This window comes from Diplodia corticola, assembly GCF_001883845.1.
Source record: "Diplodia corticola strain CBS 112549 chromosome Unknown scaffold29, whole genome shotgun sequence".
Lineage (NCBI taxonomy): Eukaryota > Fungi > Ascomycota > Dothideomycetes > Botryosphaeriales > Botryosphaeriaceae > Diplodia > Diplodia corticola.
Genome location: NW_017971508.1, coordinates 353,800 through 380,243, shown reverse-complemented (window position 1 = coordinate 380,243; position 26,444 = coordinate 353,800). Strand labels below are relative to the sequence as shown.

Below are 26,444 nucleotides of genomic sequence, written 5' to 3'. Positions count from 1 at the left end.
CCACCCACCCCTGCCCGCCCTGAGTGCAAAGCAGGGAAAGGGAAGGGGAAAAAAATTCCCACCTGCATCTCCGCTGCCCAACGGCGAAGCCGAGAGAAACCCACACTCGCAACTCCCAACAACCACCCCACCCTCCCCCCGTGTTCGTCGCGTCGGTCGTCCATGACACAGATCTATCTTTCTTGCGACTGCTCGCAAACCGGGGGGATCCTTGCTATGTATCCTACCCGTCGAACGTTTCTGCCTCTCTCTCTCTCTCTCTCTCTCGCTTCGTCTTCGCCACCATCTGTGCTCAATCGCATGAGAGCGCGTTCCACATGAGCAGATCGAACGTGCTCGGCGCGGACAAAATCCCCACCCACCCTTCGATTCTTTATTTGTTTATTTGTTTTCTTTTTCGCCCCTCTCCCCCCTCCCCTCCCCCTCCGCTTCTCCTTTACATATCTCCGAAGCGCGGAGAGATAAAAAACACAGGGAGAAAAACAGGGTAAAAATAAATAAATGATAAAGCGTCCGACGCGTGCGCAGGGCCAGGGCCAGGGCCAGGGCCACGAGTTACATACATACGGAGTACGTCCGTACATACATACATAGATGACTACATGGGGAGGGGGAGGAAAAAAATTTAATATACTACGCGCGCGGCACCGGCACGACGCAATCTGGATCGCCAAAGTGGGCGTGCGTGGGCCGATCGTGGAGTGGGATGGGATGGGTTGGGATGGGATGGGATGGGCAAGGCGGGCCGGCCGGTCAGCAGCAGCAGCAGCAGCAGCAGCAGCAGCAGGCCGTTTCGACGACAGGGATTTCCTGGGGTTGGTTGGTTGGTTTGTCTGTTTAGTTTAATCAACTTGCTCATGCTTGTGTTCACCGCTACTTGATCATTTATTTGTTTTTTTGTGTGTGTGTGGCTTTTCTTCTTGTTTACAAGCAAAGTAGGGGTTGGACAGACCTGCCTATAGCGAATAGGTTTTGGTCTGAGAGAGGTTGGGAAAAGGAGGCGAAGCCTTGGCTCAGCAGCGACGGCGGCAATGCAGCAAGCGTTTGGGGAAATGGCTTCGTTCGCGGAATGGGAAGGGGAGGAGCATCACGGCATCATCATGGCTGTTGCGCGCGCACAGAACTTGTCTGACTACCTAAGACAAAATAAAAAAGATCGGCTGGCAATGTTAACCGGCCGGTGGTTAGTGTTCTGGGATAAGTGGATGGAGATTGGCGTTACAAGCTTGGGTTGCTGACCGGTGCGTTCGTTGCTGCTGCTGCTGCTACCGGTCCTGCGTGGGTTATGTTGGCTGACCGGCTAGGTTACGCTGATGATGCTGATGATGATCCAAGCAAGCAGGGCAAGGTTTCGACGGAAACATCCTCGGAGATGCACCCCGGTGTCGGGAAGAAGAGAACGCAGCAGCACAACGGGCGGCAGCAACCGCAGCAGGAGCAGCGGCGGCGGCAGCAGTAACAGAAGCAACAATAACCGGGCGACGACTCGACGTTGTGCAAAGGTCAGGCAGGTACTTCGAGCGAGCAGGGTCTGTACCTTTCATCTATGCAAACGGGCCCGTGCCAACTTGCATCTCTTATCGAACACAAGAATCCATTGATGTACGTACGTAGTACAGAGCGGAGCGGGATGAGGGGAGGGAAGGGGGAAGGGAGGGAAGGAGGGGAGGCGCGGGATATGGGTGAAGGCGGGAGAGAGGGAGGGGGGGAGAGGATGGCGGCAGTTTCGTGCAACGATAACACGGCACAGAGACTTGCTGCATAAACAGAAAATTTCTGTTCCCCCGGCTGCGTTCTCGGGGTTGGAAGAAAGACAGCATGAGCGTTCAGGTGCAAGTTGAGGCTTCGATATCACTTAGTGGATGGGCGAGAGTGTGTTGCCTTTGGAGTCGTGGGAGTTGCAAGCATCTCTCCAAGAGGACAGTGGAGGGCTGGCTTCCCCCACCTCTCCACCTGGCAACCAAGGCCACTCCGGTCGTCCCATCTCCAAGCGCCCTCAGTCATCTCACGCCACTGCTGCCCAAGCTGTTCTCCAAACGGGCATCTCCACTTCCCACAGCTGGTAGATAGGCGCTTCGTGAGCAATGCCGCCGGCGGCTTTCAACCCTGCGCGGTCGTCTCGTTCTAGATTACTCTAAACTTAGCATCTCGAAGCGTGTCACCCATGCGACACATCACGGTCAGCCGGGGATGAATCGGTTGGACACCGCTCTTTGCCTCTCCATATCGCAAGCGGGGCGGTACTCCCGCACTTCATGACGTGCCTTAGCTTACCTCAGTTCACGATGGGGCCGGTCTTGCGGGGAATAGCGGGACCGGCATCCGCAATCCGTGTGTGGATGGCGTGCAGATCTGAACTACTGCAGGGCTGACGGGAGGAGAGGAAAGGGTAGCCATGCAAGCAATGCGGACAAGCAAGCAGGACATGTCAGATAAGGAAAAGACAAAGGCGAAAGGGGGTTGTCGAGAGAGCTGCAAGTCAGACGCTACACCCGTTCCGCGCGTGCTTGGCACAGCAATGGTGCGCGGGTCGTCCTTAGTTGCCTAGCGTTGATGCGGCTCAGGTCGAATCTGTGACTTCGCAGGGTGCTTCAGGCGTACGGGAGTATGCGTGCCACCTCTCGTCCGCTATGCCTGCCTGCCTACCTGCTTGCTTAAGCTGCTATACTCTCTTGGTGTTCATCGACCCCTCTTCCTTACCCTCCCGACTCACCTTCCACAGCAGCGTCTTCCCTGCTTTTTTCTCTCTGGCGCGTGGTGCGACTGCTGTCAGCACCTTAACGGCGAACATGTATGTAGCCGCGGGCGAATCCGGGATCTGATGAGGTCAAGTCGGACAGTTACAAGCAAGTCAGCAGGCGCACATGCTATCATCATCGGCAGAGGATTGCCTGCTAATGCGGCTGCAACAAGGATGATACATGGATGAGGGGAGCGAAGCTCCACCGACGATTGCTGCATGTCATGCCAATGCAGTCCCGATATCTTGCAGCAAGCGGAGCAAGAGGACGGTCTGCAGCGGCAAGGAACGCGGCGATTTAGGGAAGTGGTTCTCTGGCGGCGAAACCGGAAATGCGTCTGCTGAAGCAACTCAGATCTTTCTGCCGCTCTTGCTTCGGTGTGTTGGCAAAGACTGTCGTCTGTGGCTGGGAGTGGAGTGGGATCAACCGTCTCATGAACCGAGGCAGCGGCAATCAAGGTCCTGGGCAATGAGCGGGAGGCTCAACGTAGTCCAATGAAGTCCTCTAACAGCACGTCGCACAACAACGCCGTTCGCAAATTCGGACTTGCAGTCGATCATCCTCCCAGGCCAAAGCGCAGCGCTACTGAGCCACTTGACGGGGCGAGGGAGCGGGTGGGATTACACGGTGGTGCGAACAAAGGTCTTGGCTTCTCCTCCAACCGCTCTCCGTTCCCCGGGTAGGCGGGTTTAAGGTTCTGACACGCATCTACTAGTCCGGCGCCGGGATCCTCTGCTGTTGTCGCACATATCGCTGTGTCTCGTTGCCTTGCAAGATGCGTGTGGAGGTTGCGGCATAGTGGAGCAGTGGTGCCGGAAAGTTCATGCTGGCGAGCGAGGGCGATGGCGAGGCAAGAATGCAGGTGGCGACGGCGTGCTGGTCGACTTTGCATGACGGGGTAGGTACGGCGGAGCCCCTGGAGTGCACACCGAAGGATGAGATGAACGAAGTGCGGTGTGATTCTCCCGGAGCTGAGCGATTCCGGATGCAGAAGATTGTCTGGTTAGCCACGTGAGGGCCGACCACTTTGCAATTCGACCAGATGCACGTGTGCCGGCCTTGTGATGTTGCCGAAGCCTTCTGACGTCTGCTGGTGGGATTGTTGCGGATGCTCTGCGGAGATCAATTGCAGCTCCTCACTTCCTCTCTGTGCCACCCGTGGGCTTGTCGACGCCACTTGCACATGGGCGCTGTGGCTCCACATTTTTGCCGCTGTTTCGCGCCCTCAGACGGCGTGCAAAACGCGGTAGGGAGGCCCTATGACGCCGGGGGCATCAGCAATGGGCGTCTGTAGGTCGTGCGCGGAGGATTGGCTGAAGGGAACCGCGCCCTCCAGCGCTTGGCGGCAAACTGGTCTTGCTCTCCGTCGCCCTATGGGTGGAGCCCAAAAGAGTCCATCGACTTGCCCTTCGCGGGAAACAGGAGTCGCCGTCAAGAGCTTGTCGGCTTGATATCTTCATATCGCGTCGAGTGCTCGGACGGCTCAGCCGCAAGCACCGGGCGCCATACGGGGCGCAGGGAGCGAGGGTCGCATGTGGTGACCTTCGCCCAGCCCTGTGGAGCCCGGGTCGACTCTGAGACTGCCGGTGACGAGAAGGCTTGGCCGCCTCTTCTCTCTTGCTTTTTGCAGCCTTGCATGACGGGACATGAAACGGACGACCGAAACCTGGTTACAGATTCAGCATGCTTCGAGTCGCCGTGAAGCTTCGGCTGCAGCGCACGTGAGGGCTGCGATAGGCCGCGGGCCAGCGCAGCGAAGGGGCGGCGCTGGCGTGCGAGGCGTCGAGTGGCCGCGCAGCCCCTCGCCGCGGCTGTCCGTTGACTGCTTCCCCGTGCTACTGCTTGCCTGTTCGAGTATCGCGGCATGCATCTGCCCGGAGCCGGAAGCTGATCGACGGCGGCCGTCTTGGTCATCTTAGTAACCCCCGTCGACTTTGCCCGCTGTGATTGGCCGAGGATGGCGATAGTGCAGCTGAGACCGAGGCCTTCCTGACGGCGGAAATAGGAGTGGGGCGCCGTGCGGCTCGCTGCCAACGTATCCCGGCGTTGCCGTGCGGTTGTTGGTGTCGTCGTCGTCGTCGTCGCTGTCGTCGTTGTTGTTGTCGTCGCGGTCGCCGGCTCGCGGCGGGCGGAGGAGCAAAGGCTGGCTCTCGCCGAACGCTTGCGGCGGACATCCGTAGCCTCGTACCGCACCGCCGCGCGACAACCGCGCTCATCAACGCACACGAGCGAATATTCCCTCTGCTCCTCCGCTCTGCCCGTGCCACCCACGTTTGGAGGCGTCGCGACCCGATCGGTAAAGCGTGACGCACCGGTTGCGGCGAGGAGGCTCGACAGGGTGCGGATTGCGACCCGTCGGACCAGGGCACGCAACAATGCTTTGATCTCTTGCAAATTGCGACGCCGCCCCGCGCTCGACCGGCGCTGGCACCAAGCGATGGAGATCATGATATGGGCATCCTTGCCGGCTGCCAACGGCGCGCGCCCGTGATGGCATGATTGACACGGCGCAGAGTGGCGGAGATGAAGAGGCTCGCTCCTGCCGTTGTAGCTTGCGCCAGATAGAAAAATCAACACCGGGTGTGCTTCGCCGGGCTGGCGCTCGCCGTGATGGGCCAGCATCCGAGATTAGCAGTGCCAGGGCTGCAGCAGGCGCCCCCCGGGGTCCGTGATCCGTTTTCATAAACGATAAAATAGCTCTGCGCATGGACAGCACCGTCCGCAAGCGTTGGCGGCGACGGGCGAGGGCACATCCAGCGTCATCGCGGTCGCAGAGCGGGCGCGCTGGTGGGCGACTGGGCGTTGTCTCGCCGACGGTACACGCGGCATTGCTGTTTGGGGCGATGGAGGCAGCCTGCAACGGCGAGGGCTGGGCGCGAAACTTGGCTGCGAGAGCCGCTGGCCGTCCAGAGTTGGCCGACACCCATGACAGCATCTAGCGCGCCCGGCCATGATTCGATGATTCGCGGACGGCGCCTCGATTGGATCCAGTCAACTCGCGTGAATTGGCCAATCGAGCGGCGGCTGCGCGGGCCAGCCGTCCTGCCGTCCGCGTCGCGCAGCGCGACTGAGCTGAACGAGGGGCAATCGGTGAGGCGACAGCAAGGTAGTGGCCGCGCGCGAGCTGACGGGCTACTGCGAGTGCCACAGCCGGCGTGCATGGTTCGTCGGCGCGGTGGAGGGCCTCGTAACAACGCGCTGGTGCCCGCCTCCTCACCCACATCGCGCGGGGCGGAGGCTGGGAGAGTCTCCAGCGCGACGTCAACCATCGTGCGCCGCGGTGCTGGCACGCTGCCAGACCGCCGAAGCGCTTGCCGGCGGCCATGGCGGGCGAACTCGCTGCCCTGGACTAAGCGGACCATCTCGAATGCTCCATGCACGCGCGATCGCCAGAGGCGGGCACTGGCCGCGCTAATGAATCAACCTCGAATCAAGCCACGCCAGGCCGCACGAGCTCGGGCCAGCGTCCTGCGCCCTAGCGCGGCCGTCGCTCCTGAGCGCACTGCTGCGCGAACCTCCCTATTTTCCCGCCCTCCTTCGCCTTCCTTTCAACAAAACACCACCCTTCCCACCTCCTCGTTTCGCTCAGCCACGTCTCCAGCGAGCCTTCTATCCTCGTCGGTTGCCAGCTGCGCCTATTTCTCCCTCGTTTCCTCTTCCAACTTCTTGACACTCGCTCACTAGTACATCTTCACTCTCGTCATCCCATTTATCCCCGAGGCGTCGTCAGCCACCCCAATTGACTTCCGTGCGTACTCCACTCGCGCCCCCGACCGCTACATATACAACGCGTCTTCGTCGTCGCAGCTGCTGATTCTACTCCGCGCTCCAGATCTTCGCCTTTCAATCAACGACAATGTTCGCCAAGTACGCTCTCCCCGTTGTCGCGGCGGCCGCCGGTGCCCAGGGTACGTCCTCCCTCGATAGCAGCCTCTACTGCCTCACACCCACTCCGACTCCCCTTTTCGCTCTCTCAGATCGCTGACGGCAATGCGACAACAGCCGCCTCTTGCAGTGTTTCCGGAACCACCACCGTTGGCAGTGAAGCCACCGGTCTCTCGGCCTGCAAGACCTTCACCGGCTCTGTTGCCATTGCCACCGATGCGACCACCGTCAGCCTCAGCGGTGTCGAGGTGATTGACGGCGATCTGATCGCCTCCAACGCTACCCAGTTGACCAGCCTGGCAGCCGACAGCCTCACCGAGGTTGGCGTCTTCACGCTCGACGAGCTCACCGTCCTGGGTTCGCTCAACTTCCCCCAGCTCAACAAGGTCGACAGCATCAAGTGGAGCTCTCTGCCCGCTCTGTCCGAGCTGTCTTTCACCAACGGTGTCAAGGAGGCCAACAACGTCGACATCCAGAACACCTTCCTGAGCACCCTGGACGGCATCAACCTCAAGGAGGTCTCGTCCTTCTTCATCGCCAACAACAAGTACCTGAAGGACATCACCGTCCAGTTCACCAGCATCAAGGACGCTCTTACTCTGTCTGCCAACTCGGATGATCTCCAGGCCTCGTTCCCCAACCTTGAGTGGGCTTACAACATGACCTTCCGCAACGTCAGCAGCATCTCCACCCCCTCGCTGGCTTCCCTGAACGGTTCCCTCGGCTTCTACGGCGACAGCATCAAGAGCTACGAGGCTGCCAACCTCACCACCGTCGGTGGCTCGCTCTCCTTCGTCGGTAACGGCAACCTCGCCAACATCACCCTCGATGCTCTCGAGAAGGTCAGCGGTGGTTTCCAGATCGCCGACAACCCCAAGCTCAACAACGCCTCTTTCCCCGCTCTTGAGACCGTTGGCGGTGCCCTCGACTTCTCCGGCAACCTGACTGAGTAAGTTTCCCTTTTTTTCGAGTGGGAAGAGCAGCCCGATGCTAACCGGTTACAGGGTCTCCCTTGACAGCCTGAAGGATGTCCGCGGTGCCTTCAACATCCAGTCTGAGAGCGACATCAGCGATGCCTGCACTCACTTCAAGTCCCTCTCCGGCAACAGCAACGTCATCAAGGGCAAGTACCAGTGCGCCGGCAAGCAGACCAACCCCGGTGGTGCCGACACCACCCCCACTGGCTCCAGCTCCAGCTCCAAGTCGACCAGCAGCGGTGCCGCTGGCCACCTCGATGTCACCAACGCTGCCGGTCTCGGTGCCGCTGGTGTCCTCGCTGCCATGCTTGGCTTCTTCTAAAGTGTAACCGAGTGAAGCGGGTGCTGGCGTTTTTCTCTTTCATGTTCTCGATTGAATAGACTACACTTAATTCAGGGAAGGTGCAATTCCCTTCAACAGTCTATGTTGGGCATTTCTTACTCACGAGACCCCTGGTCGCGCACAACGTCTGTTCGGGAAATTGGTTCGATGAAGAGCATGCGTACGCGCATGGGCTTGGCCGAGTTGCAGGGGACGTGGGGAAGTGGGGGGGTGCGAGCTTGAAGTAATATGGTGCTTTAGCAAAATTTTACTTGTTTGGAACGTCTAAGCCGCAGTACACAAAAGCCCCTGGGGGATATGCCTGTCTGAACTTGGTCGTTTGTTTCGGTGCAACGGGATTTCGTTATTTTGCATTGACGTCGGGTGTTCTTATTCATAATCAGTGTAATGCTTCTCTTTCTGACGTGCAAAGTCATGGATGGCTCGTTTCGAGTATGTTATCGCGCAGAAAAGCACTGTTTGCTGCCTGACGTGACGGCTGGTGATCTGCTGGGTGTAACAAGGGTCTGCACATGCCGCGGTGCGGGCTGGCGAGGCCGGTCCGCAGTTTTTGGGGACGGAAGCACGACGACTACAACACCAAGCGGGCGCGCATGGGACCCCAGCAGCCGCTGGCTCGACTGACTCGGCCGGCTCGATAACGCGGCTCCAGGTATCGTTCTCATCTATCTATCTTTTCCTATTTTTCCTTTTTCCCGCTGCCAAATTAGCGCAGTACCTCGAGCCCACACGCCACGTACGCCCGGCGGAGGGCCTCTGGGGGCGCGGTTCGTCCGCGAACGGGATCTTTCGCATCGTTTCTCCCTGACATGCGATGCCTGCTGATCTGACGGTGGCGACCAGGGGGTCTGCACATGCCGGCGCGCTTCTGGAGGCAGTCGGGGACCTGGGCGGAGCAGGTCATATCAGGCTCTGTGCGACGTCCGCCGCCGGTAGAACCTGTCATTATCGGGCGGCTGCGCGACGGCTCGCCCGCATCTGGCCCTCAGCATCGATCAGGAGCACGGCGCCGCATCGCGCGGCGGGCTCTGAAGCTACCTGTTCCATCGCTTCTGGGGTGACGTGCAGCACGATCCGATACCCGAGACGGCAGGCCGTCCTGTTTGGGCGGCGCCGACTTGCGCGCGCTCGCGCGGCAGCGCCTGGAGCCCGGCTGGCGGTCGAGGCTGGGGATGTGAGATGGGATCGCTCGTATTTGCAGGACTTCAGGCTCCGCTTGCCGGCTGCACGTTCATGGCCGCTACGGGCCCTTCTGCTCGACCGTTGGCCCCAGCTGCTGTACGCCCCCGTCGCCGTTAAGCTGCTGCAGCGGTCGCACACCGAGCGGTGAGCTGCTCCGTTGCGTGCGGCAGATCGGCCAGTGTGCCTGCGTCGCGCTATGGGCCGCGGAGCGCCTGCGATTCGTCATGGCCGCCCCGGCCAGCGCGGGGAGACGGGCGACGAGTGACTTGCATGAGAGCTGGTGTCATCCACCGCGCTGTCTCATGTCTGACCAAAGGGCGCCCGAGGCCTGCCTCACGCAAGGGCGCGAGAGAGCTGCCAATCGATTTGCCGCGCCCCCACCACGCTGGAGCTGCACAGCTGCCTGCCCAGTGACACCCCGGTGCCGTATACAGCCCGCCTGGCAGAAGCTGTCCGCCCGCCCGCATCTGATCTGGCCGCCTGCTGTTCCCCACTGCAACCTCGATCTGCTGAATGGCGCATCTCAACGCGGCCAGATGATGCAGCCGGGCCTTCGCTTCGCCTTGCTGTCCAGAGACCATCCATGTCCAAGCACTCCCAGACCGCGCGCACCGGCGTTTAAAAGACCAAGCGGCGCCTTCCTGGCACTCTACAGTCCACTCTGAATCTTTCCCTCGAGCCTCCAGCGTCCCGGGTCGTCGTCTAATCGTTGCCGCGCTCGTTGCACCCGCGCTGCTCTCCACTCTCTTCAACTAGCGTTGTTTGCCTACTCTTGTGCTCGCCTGCCACCACACCCACCGATCATGGTGACTCGTGCCACTGCTCCTCCTGCAGACGGCGGCCAGCAGATGCCGCCCCGCCTGTCCGCCGTCAACCTGCCCTCCATTCAAGACCTGAATCTGGGCGCTGAGACGGCCCGCGCCGCCGCCGCCGCTCAGCCTTCCTTCCAAGCCAGAGGCTTCGCCACCCACCTCTCCAATCCTCCGCCCTCCCGCCCCGCTCTCCCTCACCTCCCGCACTCCCAGACCTTTGGATCCTTTGAGCAGAGAGACCGCGGTGCTGTCGAGTCAGCCGCCCCATCCCCCACCCAGGGCGCCCTCCACACTCCCGCAACGCCATCATTCCCCGCGGCCCAGCTCAAGGACGAGTGCTCCCGCTGCGGCGCACCTCTGAGCTCGGCGCAGGCTGAGTGCTCCTCATGTGGCCACTTCCGCTTCATCCACCCGTTCCAGCCTCATGCAAGACACCTTGGCGCCGGCTTCGATGACACTTTCCAAGTAGGCCCCATGTCTCGGCGTGGGAGCGGCGCCCGGAGCTCCTTCGATTCCTTCTCCTGTGGATCTAACCCCCCCTCCCGTCGTGGCTCGTGTGTGGCTTATCCCGGCGTAACCAAGCCCACCTCTCGCCGCAAGTCGGTGGTGACGTCAAGGAAGACGTCGTTCCAACAGGAGCTTCAGCAGAAGAACAAGGCAAATAGGGAGAAGTGCTCTCGCCGAGCTCTTCGCCATGAGCACAAGAAGATGGAGATTCGGCAGCAGGCCCGGGGGTGGTTCGCCAACACTGATCTGAACACAAACAACAAAAAGAACTCAGGCCTGGATGGCAAGAAGCTCGAGATCCTGCAGCAGACGAACAAGGAGGCGCGCAACAAGGACCTCATGCTGCTTCTGCAGTATACCAACCAACGGCGCATGCTACAGCTTCTGCAAAGCAAGGCCGAGCTGACCGCGGACAACGTTGCATGGTTAAGAGATGTCGAGCACGACATTGAGTTGGACTCGAGGAAGCTGGTCAAGGCCTTGGAGGCGGAAGATGTGGCCATCGAGAATTATTTCGAGAAAGAGTCGCAGAAAGAGGCGGACGCCATGGCCAAGGAGCGGAAGAACGGTCGGTATCCTACCCCGTTATCTTCGTCAACCTCGCCCAGCCCGACTCCCACTTGCCCTCCCTACTGAGTGTGAGACATGTTTATTTGAACTGCTCGGTCGTGGCAAAAGACGGTCCTTACCGTGCTCAAGCACATGGCCCCACCTCTAGGCTGCGGCTCCAGTCTTTCCCTCACGACCTTAGAGACTTCCTACTTCGCTTCTTGGCCCACGATGACCTACATTTCCAACACCCCGACCCTCCCCGCTGGTCATTTTAGGCCGGCTTAGTCCAGAATCATCTCCAGACACCCACGTGTCTCAACTTTTCTTAACTTTCAGGCAACGGCGCACAATCGGCACGGCTTAAAATGGGAACGGTCACCCACCGGTATCAGAAAAGTTCGGGAGGTGTTTTTGCTTTCGTGTAGTATATCATATCACTGTTTACGCATTGCGCCTTGGATACGTTGTTTGGTTTTGGTTTGGTTTGCATTTCATTCGCTCGGAGCGGGTCTGCATTGGTCTCTTCCTGTCTTTTCTGGCATGCATCGCCTTCCCCTGTCTGTCCAGTGTTTCATCTATCGTGGCGGCATCAGCGAACATCAAGCATCGTTTTGTTTTTCGGGTATGGTTTCTTGCTTCACACAAGGGAGAAGTGGCAGCGCGTTGTGCTCTTGCTCCCGATTCCTCCGTTCAACACATTTCACGTCATTCGTCGCTTGTCAAGTCATACGTACGTTGGAAGCATTGGAAAAGGTATAAGACCAAAAGGTTCGCAACCGAACGATGGCTGTTTCTCTCTTTTGCTCGGGCCTTTTTTTAATTTTCGGTAATGCCCGGGATGGCTTTGGTGAATTTCGGGTTTGTGTGTGGTGTGGTGTCGTCCAAAAGGATCTGCGCTAGCAAGAGTGGCGCTTAATGGCGGTCGTTTTTTTTTTTTATCTCTTATTTCCGGGTAGGACCTTTGTGAAAGATAGCGTCGGGCGAGCCAAGTGGCCTCCGTGGAAAATGAATTGAGAACCGACTGATAATAGTGCACGCTTCGCTTGAGGTATCTACCTACGTGCCAGAGGCAATTCGATTACGTGCGCGGAACACTGCCGTTGCCGGCGACAGAATCACTTATCAAACCCAGGAACTGCGTATAATGGAAGTCTGGTACGACGGACTGGGCTTGTCTCTTGCAGATGGAGCAGCAGCGGCGGCATTGAGCACGCGGTGGTGGGAGCATGATACGATACGATGAACGGCAGATGTGCTGCGGACCGCAATCCTCCCACGCGGAGACGAGACGATGCACGGGCTTGCGGTAGGATGGAGAAGCTAGCGGCGCCATACGGGCTTGAAGAAAGGGTGGCACAGTATGTACATCGCACCACGCAGGTGCCCGGCGGGCGTCGCACGGCGATGGCGGCCACGGCAGGAAGCGGCCATGCTGACGACCCAGGAGACCGATTGTGGCAGATGCTTTCCGGCGGCACGAACCGCGGCTCGCGACGCGGGTCTGGAGTAGCTCTCTGCTCGGGATACGAGAGCATGGGCTTGACACCGTGATCTGCGCGCACTACCGGACCGTTGGACACGCAGCCGCTGTGGGGAGGAGGGGACGTGCTATGGATCTTGGTCGTGAATCGCAGGCACCTGCAGCGCAAACGCCAGAAACACTGGCCGATGTGCGCGGAAGACGCCTCCGCCGTCCCCCAGCCCCGGTGCTGACGGCAGCAGCAGCAGCGGCAATGCGGCAGGCGAAAAGGAGGCGTCGGCGGGCCGCACGTGATCGCTCGGGCCTCCTTCGCCAGCGGCGGCGCGCAGCACTCCGTTGGTCTTGCAGCGCATCGCAACGTCCCAGCGATAACCGACCCCGATGATGCTGCGCTGGCCCGGCGGTGCTCACCTCCAGTAACAACGACCCAGCGCTTCCTCGCTCTGCCCCCACTGCCAGTCTCCGGCCAGCCGTCGATCGCAATTCCAACCGCCGCGTCCCTGACCACTGCCAACGTTGCCTCGAAGCGACAGGCGACCCGCAACGTCAGATCCGCGATCTCCAACCCCCTCTCCCACCACAACGCACCGCGCGCCCACGCTCGTTACCTTCGCTTCTCTTCGCATCGCTCTGACCGGCGCGGGCGATTGCTTTCTCCTCCCCCGCCTCTGCGAGCGCCCCGGGCTACTTGAGTAGTAATCATGCTTCTTCCCAAGGGCGGAGTGAATTGGAAGGCGGCCAAAGCTCGACTGCCGCCTTCGCGAGCTGTTTGGCACTTCCTCACCCGCACACGCTTTCTTCTCTTCGTCGCCGTCGCCGGTGTCATATTATTACTATGGCGGGGCTTGAGCGACACCGCGGGCGAGATGCAAAGGTACCCAGCCAACCACCGGGCCCCCTCTTGCGTGAACCGTGGCTAACGTGCTATCGTACCAGATTCGTCTGCTGGGGCCCCTCAAAATCGCCCATGGATATGTCGACCAACGAACGCGAAAAGTGGATGGCCCACCTAACCACACCCGTCATCTTCAACCACCATACTCCCGTCGAGGTCAATTCCACGACGATAGAGCGCATCGACCTCAACCCTATCAAGTCAGGGCCCAAGGCCCTCCAGAACGAGGAGCGTGTCCTCATCCTGACGCCGCTTCGCGACGCCTCGTTCTACATCAACCAACACTTCGATCTCCTCTCGCAGCTCACCTACCCGCATCACCTCATCGATCTCGCCTTCCTTGTTTCTGATACCAGCGATGATACACTGGCCGTGTTGGCCAAGGAGCTCGAGCGCGTCCAGAAGGATGAGAACAATGCTTTCCGCAGCACCATGATTGTGGAGAAGGATTTTGGCGTCGAGACCAGCCAGGACGTCGAGTACAGGCACAGCTTTGAAGCGCAGGGCCCTCGCCGTAAGGTCATGGGCCGCGCCAGAAACTACCTGCTCTCCGCCGCCTTGAAGCCGGAGCATTCCTGGGTGTATTGGCGCGACGTGGACATTGTAGACAGCCCGAAGAAGATCATCGAGGATTTCGTCGCCCACGACAGGGACGTTCTGGTCCCCAACATTTGGTTCCACCGCTACCAGGAGAGGGACGGCAAGTTGGTCGATATCGAGGGCAGGTTTGACTACAACTCCTGGGTTGAGTCGGACACGGGCAGGAAGCTCGCGGCTTCTCTGGATAAGGATGTTGTCTTGGCTGAAGGTATGTAGGCGTTTGTCCTGTCACTAAAGTCCGCTGCTCTGACCGCATCTCCAGGTTACAAGGAGTACAAGACGGAGCGTACGTACATGGCGAAAATGGGTGATTGGCGCGAGAACAAAGATGAAGAGATCGAGCTTGACGGCATTGGCGGAGTGAACATCATGGTCAAGGCGGATGTCCATCGCTCAGGTACGTTGCTTCAAAGCGGACGCAGTTGTTGAAGAGTAGTAGCTGACAGGAATGCAGGCATCAACTTCCCCTGTTATGCGTTCGAGAACCAGGCCGAGACGGAAGGATTCGCGAAGATGGCCAAGCGCGCCGGCTACAAGGTCTACGGTCTTCCGAACTACGTCGTCTGGCATATCGACACCGAGGAAAAGCCCGGAAACGCGTAGGGCGGGTCAAAACAACTGAGGCGGGCGTAATGGATGCAAGAAGACATAATTATCGCAGCTCTTGCATGCTGCAAACGCGTCGATCGTCTTTTTCTTGATCTGGCAATGTTTGATTTCATGGCATTTATTGTAGGATCGGAGCGTCCTCAGTATTGGGGTTTGACGGGCTATATCCTTATCGAGAGCCATCGTCAGAGGCGCTGGTGGTTGTGAAGGGATGTTTGAAAGGTTTCCCTTTTCTTTTTTTTTTATTCCAAAGCCGTTTAGTGGGAGCGCACTGGATGTTTGCCGCCGTGTAGCACGACTTATTTGCATGAGTTGAGGATTGTTTCGCTTTTACCCTTCAGAATCAGTCTTTTCTTGCCTACCTTTTTTCCATGGCGCATGGGGGTTGCCACCGTCCGTTGCATTATGTCCACCAATTTTGACGTCCTGTCTTGCTTACTGCTCGTTTTATATCAGATACTTGCAAGTGGGCGTATCAAGTTTCTTTATGTCTCGCGGGGAAGCTAGAAGAACAAGTGATCTCTCCGAGGTATCAAAGTTGGGTTTATAATTATCGAGATCTCAACTCAGCTTTATGAGCCAGCCAATACACGAGTTGGAGACTGCGTCGCTGAAGGGTATGTAACGAAGACGTAGGGTGATGTTGAAGGTGAGCTTCCGAAGGCGGTGAGTGATTATGTGAGTCGCCGCGGGACCTGACATTCATTCCCCGACACGCCGCCGACACCTTTCGACCTTCAATCCCACCAGCAACCACCACCACCAGGCGCGACGACGACAACGACCGAAACGCCTCGTCGGCCACCACACCCAACACGAACGCGTCTTTCGAATCCGGATACGCCGTCCTCGAATTGCCCTCGCCTCACCCCTTCCCCCCGCGGGTTTCCATCCAGCACCCTGCAGACCGCAAAACGCATGCTCGACGACGAGGCCCAGGCCGAGTGAAACGCGCGCGTCGCCCTCAACCGGAACGTTTTCCACATCCCAACCATCGCCACCACGACCGCCGACCATGGCGTCCATGAACGACGCCCGCGACATCATGGGCCTGCAGCCCGGCGAGGCGCTGCCCAAACCACCGCCCGCGAAGAAGCAAAAGACGAGTCAACCAAAGCCGCGCATGAGTGCGTTTCTATCCTTTTTTCTCTCCATGGCTCAACTTTTCATTCTCTCCTTGTGTTGGATTGCGTCACTAACAGTTGGCCACTTCTGCAGCTGGCATAAATCGCGAAGTGCAAGCACTTTACGGCGAGCGCGCGCCGCCCGTGGCGGTGGTCGAGGCGGGCAAGAGCTATCAGCCGAAACGGAGGTGGGGCGCGAACAAGGGTCCGGCGGCGAAGTGGTGCGTACATGTCCAGTTCATAATATTCGGGAGAGAATTGGGCGAGCTGACCCCGGAGGACGCTATTTGCGACACAGGGCCCTCACGCCTTTCACGAACCCGGCGCGGACGGACGACCTGGTGCTCAGGCATTGGAAGCGCTTGCAACCGAACGACGCCAACGGAGACGTGGCGATGGGCGATGCGGAGAACCAGGACGGCGGTGCTGATGCTGCTGCCACTGCTGCTGCTGCCACCGCGGACCCCCGAATCGAGACAAACTACGAGTACGCAAAGTTCAACGTCCAGCCCGAGGGTCCGGAGTACGATGACGAGACATACGAGGCGCACCTGCGCAGCGAGGAGTGGAGCAAGGAGGAGACGGACTATCTGGTTGAGACGGTGAAGGACTATTATCACCGCTGGTCCATCATCGCGGATCGCTACGACTGGCAGCCCCCGCAGCCGAAGGTGGACCTGGACGACGCCACCGCCGCCGACGAGGGTGGGGCTGTTGCGGCGCCGGCCATGGCGCCGAAGGAGAGGACGATGGAGGACATGAAGGCACGGTACTACCAGATCAGCGCGAAGCTGATGGAGCTCAAGACGCCGATCGCGTCCATGACGAACGCCGAGTTCGGGCTGCACGAGATCCTGACCCGGTTCGACCCGGACCGGGAGAAGCAGCGGAAGAAGGTGGCGTCGGCGCTCCTGGAGCGCACGGCGGACGAGATCAAGGAGGAGCAGTACCTGCTGGGCGAGCTGCAGCGCATCAACACCAACTACGAGAAGCTGTCGACGGAGCGCGAGGAGGTGCGGCAGCGGCTGTTCGCGCCGCCGACGCAGGGCAGCAGCAGCACGGCGTCGCAGTTCCAGAGCAGCCACGCGCTGTCGCAGCTCTTCAACCAGCTGCTGCAGCAGGACCGCAGCAAGAAGCGCAACGGCCGCCTGTCGCTCAACACGGCCGACGGCCAGCTCTCGACCCCGTCGGGCCAGCAGACGCCCATGACGGCCGGCGGCGCCAACCACCGCGGCAGCGTCATCGACGCCGGCCTCCCGTCGGCAACCAGCCAGGGCCGAGGCAGCCGGCAATCCATCCACACCCCCGGCGGCAGCGGCGGCGGCGGCGGCGGCAGCGGCGGTGGTGCCAACAACCAATCCGTCCCCAACTCGGCAACAGCACCGCACCACCCGCACCACCCGTCCCAACCCCCGCGCGCGCTCACGCCGCGCGCCCAGCAGCGCCTCGGCGTGACGACGCAGCACGAGCAGCGTCTGGCGAGCGGCGTGACGTTCAAGAGCGACCGCCTGCACAAGCTGCGCACGGCCAAGTCGACGGTGCAGACGCAGAAGATCCAGCAGGCGCTCGCGGAGCTGCGCGTGCCCGAGATCATCGCGCTGCCCACGCCCGCCGTCTGCGACGGCTTCGAGCAGCTGGTCAACAAGATACACCGGCTGCTGGAGCTGCGGAAGCTGCTGGATAAAGAAGAGGGGGAGGTGGCGGTCGCGGAGGGGGTGAGGAGGGAGAGGGAGAGGAGGGAGAGGGCGGAGAGGGGGGAGCCTGAGGAACCGGAGGAGGAGGCTGAGGGGGGTGAGGGGGATGTGGGGGAGGGTGGTGCAGGGGGAGATGGGGCGAAGAAGGGTGGCCATGGCGGCCCTGGTGGTGCTGGTGCTGGAGAGGGCGGTCGGAAAAATATGGACGCGGGCGGTGGCGGCGGCGGCGGCGGCGGCGATGATGATGCGGATGCGGATGCTGATGCTGATGCGGACGCGGACGCTGATGTGGACGCCGATGGCGAGGCCGAAGAAGACGATGCTGATGGCGAGGTGGACGATTCGCATCATCAACAGCAACGGTCGGATACTGCTGCTGCTTCTGCAGCCGCCGCCGCCGCGACGAAGACGGAAGAGGGGGATACGGAGATGATGGATGCTCCGCCCGCCGAGGACGAGGATGACGACGAAGATGACGACGAGGAGGAAGACGAGGACGAAGGGGATGGCGCGAACGGCGTCAAGGAGGAGGTCGCTAGCCCCGCTACCATGGCTGCTGCGGGAGGTGCGGATAGGAGTGCGAGCGTGGCCAGTCAGAGGAGTGGCGGCGGGGCGGGGAAGAGGAATCAGAAGTGAGTAGGTAGCATTAAATTAGTGAGGGGAGGGAGGGAGAAAGCTGGGCGGAATGGAAGGGAAGGGAAGAGGACTACTGTTTGGGGGGTTTCTGCATAGCATTGGTGTTCTTTTGGGGGGCCTCTTGCTTGCTTGCTTATTTATACGCTTCCTTCCGACGAGAGTGGTTTTGCGGTGAGGTGAAATCGATGGCTTGCTTTTGAGAGAGGTGGAGGTGTGGTTGGTTGCTTGAAGGCTTGAAGAAATGTCATGTGTCGTGTCGTTTGCGTGCACAGTACGTGCGTGTATGTATGGTGGCTGCTGGTTGTGTGGTGATCTTTTGGGTTGAGAACGTGAGAACGAAGAAGAGAGGGAGGAGGTAGCTGCACGTGCAGCAGCGTGAGCAATGCCGGTCATGTGGAGGAGGAAATATTGAAGATGGCTGACTCCTACAAAAGAAGAAACCGTTCTGATTCTTCGGATCCTATCGATTACCGCTGCGGGTGCATACAACGGTCAAAAACAAGTGAGCACTGAAACTTGGCTGCTCCCCTTCGTCGTTGGACCATGCATTGTTGTCTATCCGTTACTTCGTCGCTTGAGATCTGCTGGGCATAATCGAGTGCGTATGTATGATGTACTCGGTTTCACTGGCGAACGTAGTAGTGGATGGTGGTGCTCAGCAGCAGCTTTCCTTGCCCCCCTCCACCACCACTCGATGCTGCCTTGCTTCAGCAGCGTCGCTTAATGGTGAAGGTCTTCGGTTTTTTTGTTTTTTGTTTTCTTTTTAGCCTTTTTGCGGTCGCTCGTAATCCGGCGCAGCCAGGCTGACGGACTCTTACTTGGGAGGGATACGGACTGGGACAGTGACATTGAATTCTGCTGGTGTTGGTTTGCACATAGAATGAAGTTGCCGGCATGGAATATTGTTGGCAATGCGTATTTAAAGATACAACATCAGTCTATATAGCCTCGCCAAGACAGGTAAAAGTGAAGCTCGTGACTGCGGGTAAGGCAGGAACAGGTCATCGTAGATGATCATAATCATCGAAGCACGCACGAAGCCAATAGTTGAACCCCGTATGGAATAGAGGATTTCTTATGCGGATCATGTGCAGTTGGGCATCCGAGTTAAGAAAGTCCAATCATAAGACGTTTCGGTTTCAGCTTCACCTTTAATGATTGTATCTACTATGGCTACCTCACTGCCTTCTACAAATCTGAACTCCTATGTCTACGTGCAATAACTCTCTGAGCGTGTATATCATCGACAGTACCCACAATCTCCAAAGAGTACCATCATTGCCGCACCGGACATCACTATTGATTTTATTTTTGCGCAGAAAGTACTAGACCTCGCCCATGCGGCAACTTGCCCGATACGACGTAATGGTGCATAACATGTTGCATAAAGCATTCCTCAGAGAAAATAGGAATTGTATAATCGTACTAAGTGACCAGTTACAAGGTTTCTGTGACCTTTTGAGTACCGGCGACGCCATGAAGTTGGAACTCGCGAAAGAGTGGACTGGGGTCTGGCACTCTCCCTATAGCCCGACATTCTTCAAATGCTATGCTCTGTAGGCTTACCTGAGTAGTGATTGAGTACAGACTTTATGTAGATGGTGTGTAACAGTAAGCGGAAATGTCCATTATCTTTTTCTTACAAGCTGTAGTACCGCGTATCCCAGATCTGTCTCGGCAGCATGAGTAGTTGAGTAACGGATGGCGGCACTATAGACTAATTATGAAGAAGATCAGCATACAAAGAGATTAGTTAAAAGCTCCAAACATATCCAATCATAGAAATGTTAAGAGAATCGTAGAATGAGAGACTGAAAGTGAGAGAAAGAGGAAGGAATTAAAACTACTGGAGTTAATTACCTCACTACCACACGCCCGCACGTAGAATAGTCGGACACGGTGTCTGGCTCGTAGGTAGGCGATGCTCTAAGCATTCTTATTTTAATTCTCCTAATAGCACTTTAGCTAGCTAAGAGCCACATGCATACTAAACAGTATACAGGCACTTTTAACGTGATCCTAACCGGCTCGGTTTAATCAAGTGAACAAGCCAGGACAGCAGACAAACCACGCGAGCATAGTACATACAACCGCGTGTATACGCGACCTGCACCTACGAGCTATAAGAGACTCATGTTTCCACATCCAGTATGCTAATAAGAAGGACTCGCAGGTAGAAGAACCCGCTTTATATACGCAGATCCATACTCGCAGCCAGCCCCTGTCCTGGCACGCACATTTCCGTATAAGCCGACCAGACGACGACGAGGCATCTATAGACCATATGTATGTATCTCTTGCGCGCTTTAGGCGCGAGCCAGCCTTGCAACTTTAATAAAGGCCCAGTCCCACCACCGCTACTCTAATAAGATGCATTTGTACGTATGGACTGTATACATATAAAAGTATGATCCACGAAAGACCAAATAAACGCATGTCCGAAAATACTTCATGTCTATTACCCTTGCTGCCTAAACCCCTCAACAACTTTCCTCCACCGCAATCGAAGGTCTTTTTACTTGAAGAAAGAAAAGCAACCCTACTTTCGACTCAAAAATTCAAACCAGGTATACAGCGAGAGGACCAAAAAGAAAAGAAAAACAGAAGCTAAAAAGGTAGAATGCTGAAAGCAAGGTGCTGCAGTACCTCTCCTGACCCATTTCAGTCGTATGCCCTGCACCGCTGCCAACGAAATATGTAGATTAGAAGAAGGTGCCAATCTTGTACAAACACACGGGCCCAACTCAAAGTGCCAGATGCCATACTATGTCGTACTATGCCATGCTATACCATGCCATGCTATGCCGTGTTTTGCCATTGTGTGGCTCCTCAGAAAAAGAAAAGAAAACGCCAAACTCGACACTCTAAAAACGCCGTCATGTGAGGGGGAATCAAAGACCACGTCTCTCCGGAAAATTTCGTCCATGCTACCTCCCACGGCGTCCGCGTCGTAGCAGCCGATGCTCGTCCTTCTCTCTCCAGTGAACCAAGACTGATGATCACTTCAACTCCCCCGGCACGTTTCTCCCCACCTTGAATATCTTCTTCGCGCGCGGCCTCCTCCCATCCAGCCCCATCGTGCCATCTCGGAACGCCAACCGGCCGTCATACAGCGTAGGGACGAAATTCGCCGGCAAGCCCAGGAGCTCCTCCAGCGTGTCGAACATCTCCGGCTTCTCCAAGTCCGCGTCGTCGTACGACGCTTCTGCGGTGCCAGCCAGCGCGTCCCCTGTTGTCATCGTCGTCGCCGTCGCCTGCGTCGGCGCGTCTGGTATGTCCGTGTCGTTCGAGTCCGAGTTCCACGCGTCGTCCGTGTCCAAGTTGGATCGGGCGCTGTCCGCTCTCGGAGCTGCCTTGACGGAACTGGAATGGCTGTATCCGCTGCCCGGACGGTCGGGAGGAGGGGCTCTGTATGTCTTTGGTAAGGGGCGCTCGACTTCGACGTACAAAGCGTTGGGTGGCCGGTCCAATCGCGCGTATGCGAGATTCTGCATGAAGCGCGCCTTACGGCTCGGACGTGCCTTGATCTCGGCGATTTTTGCTTCGCGGTCCCAAAGATCGTTGGCCGGGTCGTATTCCGGTGCTGCAGTCCAGAGATCCTTGGTTTCGTATTTTGCATTCTCGCGTTCCTTTTGAAGAAGGGCACGGATAGCCTCTTGCTCTCCATCAGTGACCTCTGTCTTCTGTCTCTTGGCAGGCCGTTCAATGGTTGGTGTATGAGCGCTTCGGGATACTGTCCTGGACTCAGGCACATGTTCTGCTTCCACGGTTGGTCTACTTTGAGGTGATGGTGTGAACAGCTGCCGTTCGAGATCCAGGTCTAGGGGCGACTCGTGCTCAGCTTGAACAGGTGAGCCTTGAGTGGAGAACTCTGTGCGACTCGCTTCTGCCAATGGACTCGGCCCAGTCCTGCGAGGAGACACGTAATGGACGAGGTCCAAAGGCTTGGGTGGCGAGGGTTGCTCCAACACTTCGCCTATTTCAACGGTGGACTTGGTTTGTTCGGGAAGGTGGTCGATTTGGCGTGAAGGAACAGATGACAGCTCTTCCGGCCGGTTCAAGCCACATGCGGTATTATCCTCAGCTTCACTTTTTTGCTCATCCGAAGAGAGAGGCCCGAATGCAATGCCGACTTCTGGTCCGCAACCCTCTTTCAGGTAGAGCCGTCCTTTGTCGGTGTCCAGGTCGAAGAACATGCCCGGGACAATCTGGCGCTTCGCCTCCTCAGCATCAAGCCTTTCTTGCTCGGCAACGAAATCTGAAGTGAGGATGTCCCAGACGGTGGCGGGTACATAAACGCCGGCTCTTTCATCCTTTGGCCATAGTGATTTGACCAGCCGGCACTTCCACCACTCGGCTGCCTCTTTCGTGAGAAACCACTGGACGAGAACAGCGTAACCAGGTCCGTCGCGCCGTTGCCTAATCTCCTCAATCTGGGCAATGGTCTGCACCAAAGGTTTGTGAGTATAATCAGCGAATCTGAAGCGATTGGGAAGAGGAGCCTTGATATAGTCGCCAATGTACAATCTCGAGCCGTGTTTTCTGAAAGACTCGACTGCAGCAAGCTGCGTCCACTTCTCTATCGGGATGTCCTTGAAACCAACAACAATGTCACGCCCGTCAGCATCGTGCGCGACTCTGTGTCGCTTAATGAACATGGGCGTTTCCTCGGTGTGCATGGCCGTCTTTGCGCTCTCCTTTTGCGACTGAGCTGGCTTTGAGGCGGACATGATGGGCGCATCACGAGCAGCTTTTGGAGCATCATTGAGCTCTTTGCGCCGCGGCGTCAGGCCGCGGCGCCCGCCTTGCGACGTCGTCTTACTCAGTTTTTCGCGCTCGTCTTCGAGACCGGCCTTGTAGTTCAGTACCCAGTCGGATGAGAGCTTCCAGCGGCAGAGCTGCCTGGAGCCTTCCATGATGGGCTCGGTTTTGGGGAACTTCATCTTCTGCTGGCTAAGGGTGGCGGCTATGCTGCTTCTCTGGGTAGTGTTGTTGGTATTGTAATTTTCGACGTTGTCCGCGATCCACTGATGGACTTGAGCTGCAGTCATGCGGTGGTCGCTCGCTTCTGCCAGGGCAAATCCTATCAGGTCTGGCCAGCTGAAACTAGCTGGCAGTTTGGCTGGAGGTTCAGCGGCACTGGCGCCTTTGCGGCCGACATTCGGCCGCGCACCTGACACGGCACGGGTGCGACTATCTCGCGCGCCTTCAGAGCCGATGGCAGAATGTGCATGGTCGGATTCCATGCCCGCGGCGTCGTCATTGTTGATGTTTGTGTTGACAGGAGGCGAGGCTCGGCCCTCTGGTCGGTTCGCCCCGACGCTCGGGCCACCGCTAGTCGTTAACGGCGTCTCTGCGTCAGCTTGTCCCTCAGCCGTTGCAGCTGAAGTTATGCTCTCCAAACTGTCTTCCAAATCATCAGATGTATCCTCACTGCCGTCTTCAACTTCAGTCTCCGCAATGGACTGCGACGCCGGCGAACGACCAGCCCGACTGGGCTGCTTTCCGCTCTTGGGCGTGGGCGTCTCAACCGATTGCTTGGGATGTGATGGCTCGCTGATAGGCCGAGGAGCTTCAGCATCCTGGCAGGCTGCTTCCGTTGATGAAGGTCCCCCGTCCTCACGGCTTTTCTCCGGTTGCAATCTCCGCCGCCAAATTTCTTCAGCTGTCTTAGATGATCTAGGGACAGTTGAGTCCTTTCCCTCTAGCTCTTGTTCATTTTTGCACCGAGCGCTTGTTGACATGTCAGCTTTTTTGGCCTCAAACGATGGGAGAGCACCGACTAACCATGTCGCATCCTCTGTCTTTTCTAGCGCAGAGAACAGTGGCTTGCCACACATGCTGCACCGTGGTCGCGAGTGGAGTCTCTTGTCTTGTGGAGATTTCGATATCTCTGGCCCACATGTGATAGGCTCAGGGGAGCCGTTGCTCACTACCCGAATGGCCTTATCGGTCGATGATTTTGATTGCTCCCCTAGAGATGCCTCATCGATGTCGAGGGAAAGGTCGGGTATCTCCGGTGAAAGATCCGCCTGGTTAACGCCCCAAGGTAATGCATGATCTTTTGAAGATGCTCCAGAAATTCTGGTTTTCTCCAATGCTGCAGATCGATCGGAAGATTCGGAAGCTGGTAGACCAACATGAGAGCTGAGTGCGGGGTTCGCTGCTTCTGCATTTGCCGTAGGATGCTGTTGGTGTCTTTCCGGACTCACTTGGATTTCAGGATGAGGTTGCATGTTGCGCAGAAATTCGGTAACTCCTGCTATGTTTACGTTGTGGTTATGACCCTGTATAGGATGCATGCTTGAGGAATGCTTGTGCACCTCTGGTGATGCGGCAAGCCCTTTCTGTAACACAATCAGCCACTAAGTGATAGGGAGAAAACGAAATTGGAAGGGCACGTACAAATCCTCCTGGTCTGTTTCGCAGCCGTGGATCTAGGATTTCACTCTGCGAATTCATACTATTGCCCGTGCGTGGCTCCGATGCTCCGCTTTGGGTCACCGCTTCGTTGAGATCTCGAGCCGAGGCCCCCATTTGGAGCTGTCCGGTCGGATGCCATCCCTCCTTCTGTGTGCCATTTCGCAGATCTGATTTCGGCCTTCCTTTCTTGATGCAGTAATTGCACTGCCATGCAGCCCTTGAAGCACGTCAGCTAATGTCGTCCTTCTTGCCATCTCTCTTCCGGCCTACCTATCCTCGCTGGGCCGAGGCTGCGGTTTTCTGCATCTTGCATGATAGTGGCGAGGACATGTTGTGCAGCCGAACTTTGGATCGTAGGATGGGAAATGGTTGCTTTTACACTCGGCGCAGTGCGTTCTCGCTCTTGTTGTTGCAGAAGAGATCTCAGATGGTGTGATGGAGATCTCATCATCAGCCTTTGTTCGCAACCGTGATGCAAGGAGGCCATCAACAGGTAACGCCAAGTTCTCAAATCTGCTTTCAGATCTTGCGAGCGGTTCTCCTAGTTTCTGATCCTCCTTCTCGCCGTCATTCGACAGACGGATGGGTGACAGTTCTCCATCAATGCGGGGCTCCATATGCAATGTATACTGGCCAAATAAGGTTGACTCGTTGGTGCGCTTATAACATTGCTGCAGTTCTTTCCGTCCAAAGCCGTTGTCAGGAAAGAATACGTAATATCCGTGCAACGCCGCCTTGACGGAGACATAAGGGAAATCTTGCTTAGTAAAGAAGTTCCGTAGATGCGGGACAGTCTGTGGCATGAACGGCAGGTGGGAGCTTGAGATGAAGATATGGGGCCTCTCCTTTAGCCGGGCGAGATTTTTGTATGATATGATATCAGGGTTCTTTTCTTCCACTGCTCGCGAGTAGAGTTTCTGCTGAGAATCGTGCCCATGTGGTGGACGGGGTCGAGAATGTAATTTTGGTCCACGAGGGACCCCTGAGAAATCCTTTTTCATACCCACGGGACTTGTGTGGTGTTGAGTCCTGTGATCGCCACTGAGCCTCTTTGATGCAGTACTAGAGACCTCATGTGGCCTGAGTGGGGCTCCACTTGCTACCGAGTTCATCTGCCGCAGCTGCTGCATTGGCCGCCTAGGCTTGTCAAGTCGGTCATCATACTTTGATGTATTTACGCCATTCTGCATGTCTCGACCAGGAGAGATGGATAGCCTTCTGACAGCTGGATACTCGGCGCTTTGCTTTGTCCTAGCTGACGACAAAGCACTCGGCCGATGGTCGTCATAGTTGGGCCTGTACGTATCTCCTCGCCCAAGCGTAGGCGCGTTTTTATCCAGTTGACGTCGCTCCGGCCAGATTGACAGTTCAACCAGATCGTCTCTTGGCCTTTTCGACATCGAAGCCGATTTCTTGGGAGAGTCAAGCAGAGTCTTTGGGGAAAGGACCGTTCTGACAATGTCGATATCTTTAATTATCCAGTCTCCCTTGCTGGTGATTTGGTCGGGAACCGTCCCCCCACGAAGTCTGTGGATGCAGACAATGTCACAGGCCGTTTCGAAAGTTTGAAAATCTTTGATGTACCACGCCTGCCCAAATCGTCTTGCTTCAAGCTCTTGAAATGTTTCACTATGCAGAATATTACTCTGTGTGCCGAAGAGCTCCTCTACGTTGACGTTTGGCCCGGTCTCATTAATGACGAATATTGACGCTGTGTTGTCACAACAGGGGCCGATGATCCAGTACGAGCCTGTGTTGTCGAGACCAAGAAGCGTTGTCTCAGAGGAGCGATTCATGAATGCCAATCCTCAAGCATCGCAGTTCTAATGAGCCGTGCTTACGAGGCCGGGAGAGCACACCAGGGCCTGTTGCAATTCGTTCAGTATGGTAGTAGCCTTTCCTGGATGCCGCCAAAGTTAGCCAATGCTCTGCAAGCTACTTTTTTCTTCGAAAAGGGAGAGTGTATGTCGTCTCAGATCTTTTC

General features: G+C 57.3%; 5 protein-coding genes across 5 annotated transcripts; 4 read left to right on the top strand and 1 right to left on the bottom strand.

Annotated features, from left to right (window-relative positions):
* Positions 1 to 6,597: 6,597 nt before the first annotated feature.
* BKCO1_29000106 (gpi-anchored cell wall organization protein ecm33) lies at positions 6,598 to 7,925 on the top strand (the record flags this gene model as incomplete). The annotated part of the gene is made up of 3 exons (XM_020273762.1): positions 6,598 to 6,649; positions 6,744 to 7,575; positions 7,631 to 7,925. 3 exons carry the CDS (start codon positions 6,598 to 6,600, stop codon positions 7,923 to 7,925), a joined length of 1,179 nt encoding a protein of 392 aa, XP_020129887.1.
* Positions 7,926 to 9,931: 2,006 nt separating this feature from the next.
* On the top strand, positions 9,932 to 11,083 carry BKCO1_29000105 (the record flags this gene model as incomplete). Its single annotated transcript, XM_020273761.1, has 1 exon — positions 9,932 to 11,083. The coding sequence occupies one exon, from the start codon at positions 9,932 to 9,934 to the stop codon at positions 11,081 to 11,083; it is 1,152 nt and encodes a 383-aa protein (XP_020129890.1).
* A 2,097-nt stretch (positions 11,084 to 13,180) lies between these two features.
* BKCO1_29000104 (glycosyltransferase family 62 protein) lies at positions 13,181 to 14,577 on the top strand (the record flags this gene model as incomplete). Its single annotated transcript, XM_020273760.1, has 4 exons — positions 13,181 to 13,353; positions 13,416 to 14,182; positions 14,237 to 14,371; positions 14,429 to 14,577. 4 exons carry the CDS (start codon positions 13,181 to 13,183, stop codon positions 14,575 to 14,577), a joined length of 1,224 nt encoding a protein of 407 aa, XP_020129889.1.
* Positions 14,578 to 15,598: 1,021 nt separating this feature from the next.
* On the top strand, positions 15,599 to 18,037 carry BKCO1_29000103 (swr1-complex protein 4; the record flags this gene model as incomplete). Its single annotated transcript, XM_020273759.1, has 3 exons — positions 15,599 to 15,710; positions 15,802 to 15,928; positions 16,006 to 18,037. 3 exons carry the CDS (start codon positions 15,599 to 15,601, stop codon positions 18,035 to 18,037), a joined length of 2,271 nt encoding a protein of 756 aa, XP_020129892.1.
* A 2,999-nt stretch (positions 18,038 to 21,036) lies between these two features.
* BKCO1_29000102 (set1-like protein) lies at positions 21,037 to 26,256 on the bottom strand (the record flags this gene model as incomplete). The annotated part of the gene is made up of 3 exons (XM_020273758.1): positions 21,037 to 24,384; positions 24,443 to 24,677; positions 24,731 to 26,256. The coding sequence occupies 3 exons, from the start codon at positions 26,254 to 26,256 to the stop codon at positions 21,037 to 21,039; spliced, it is 5,109 nt and encodes a 1,702-aa protein (XP_020129891.1).
* Between the last annotated feature and the right edge of the window lie 188 nt (positions 26,257 to 26,444).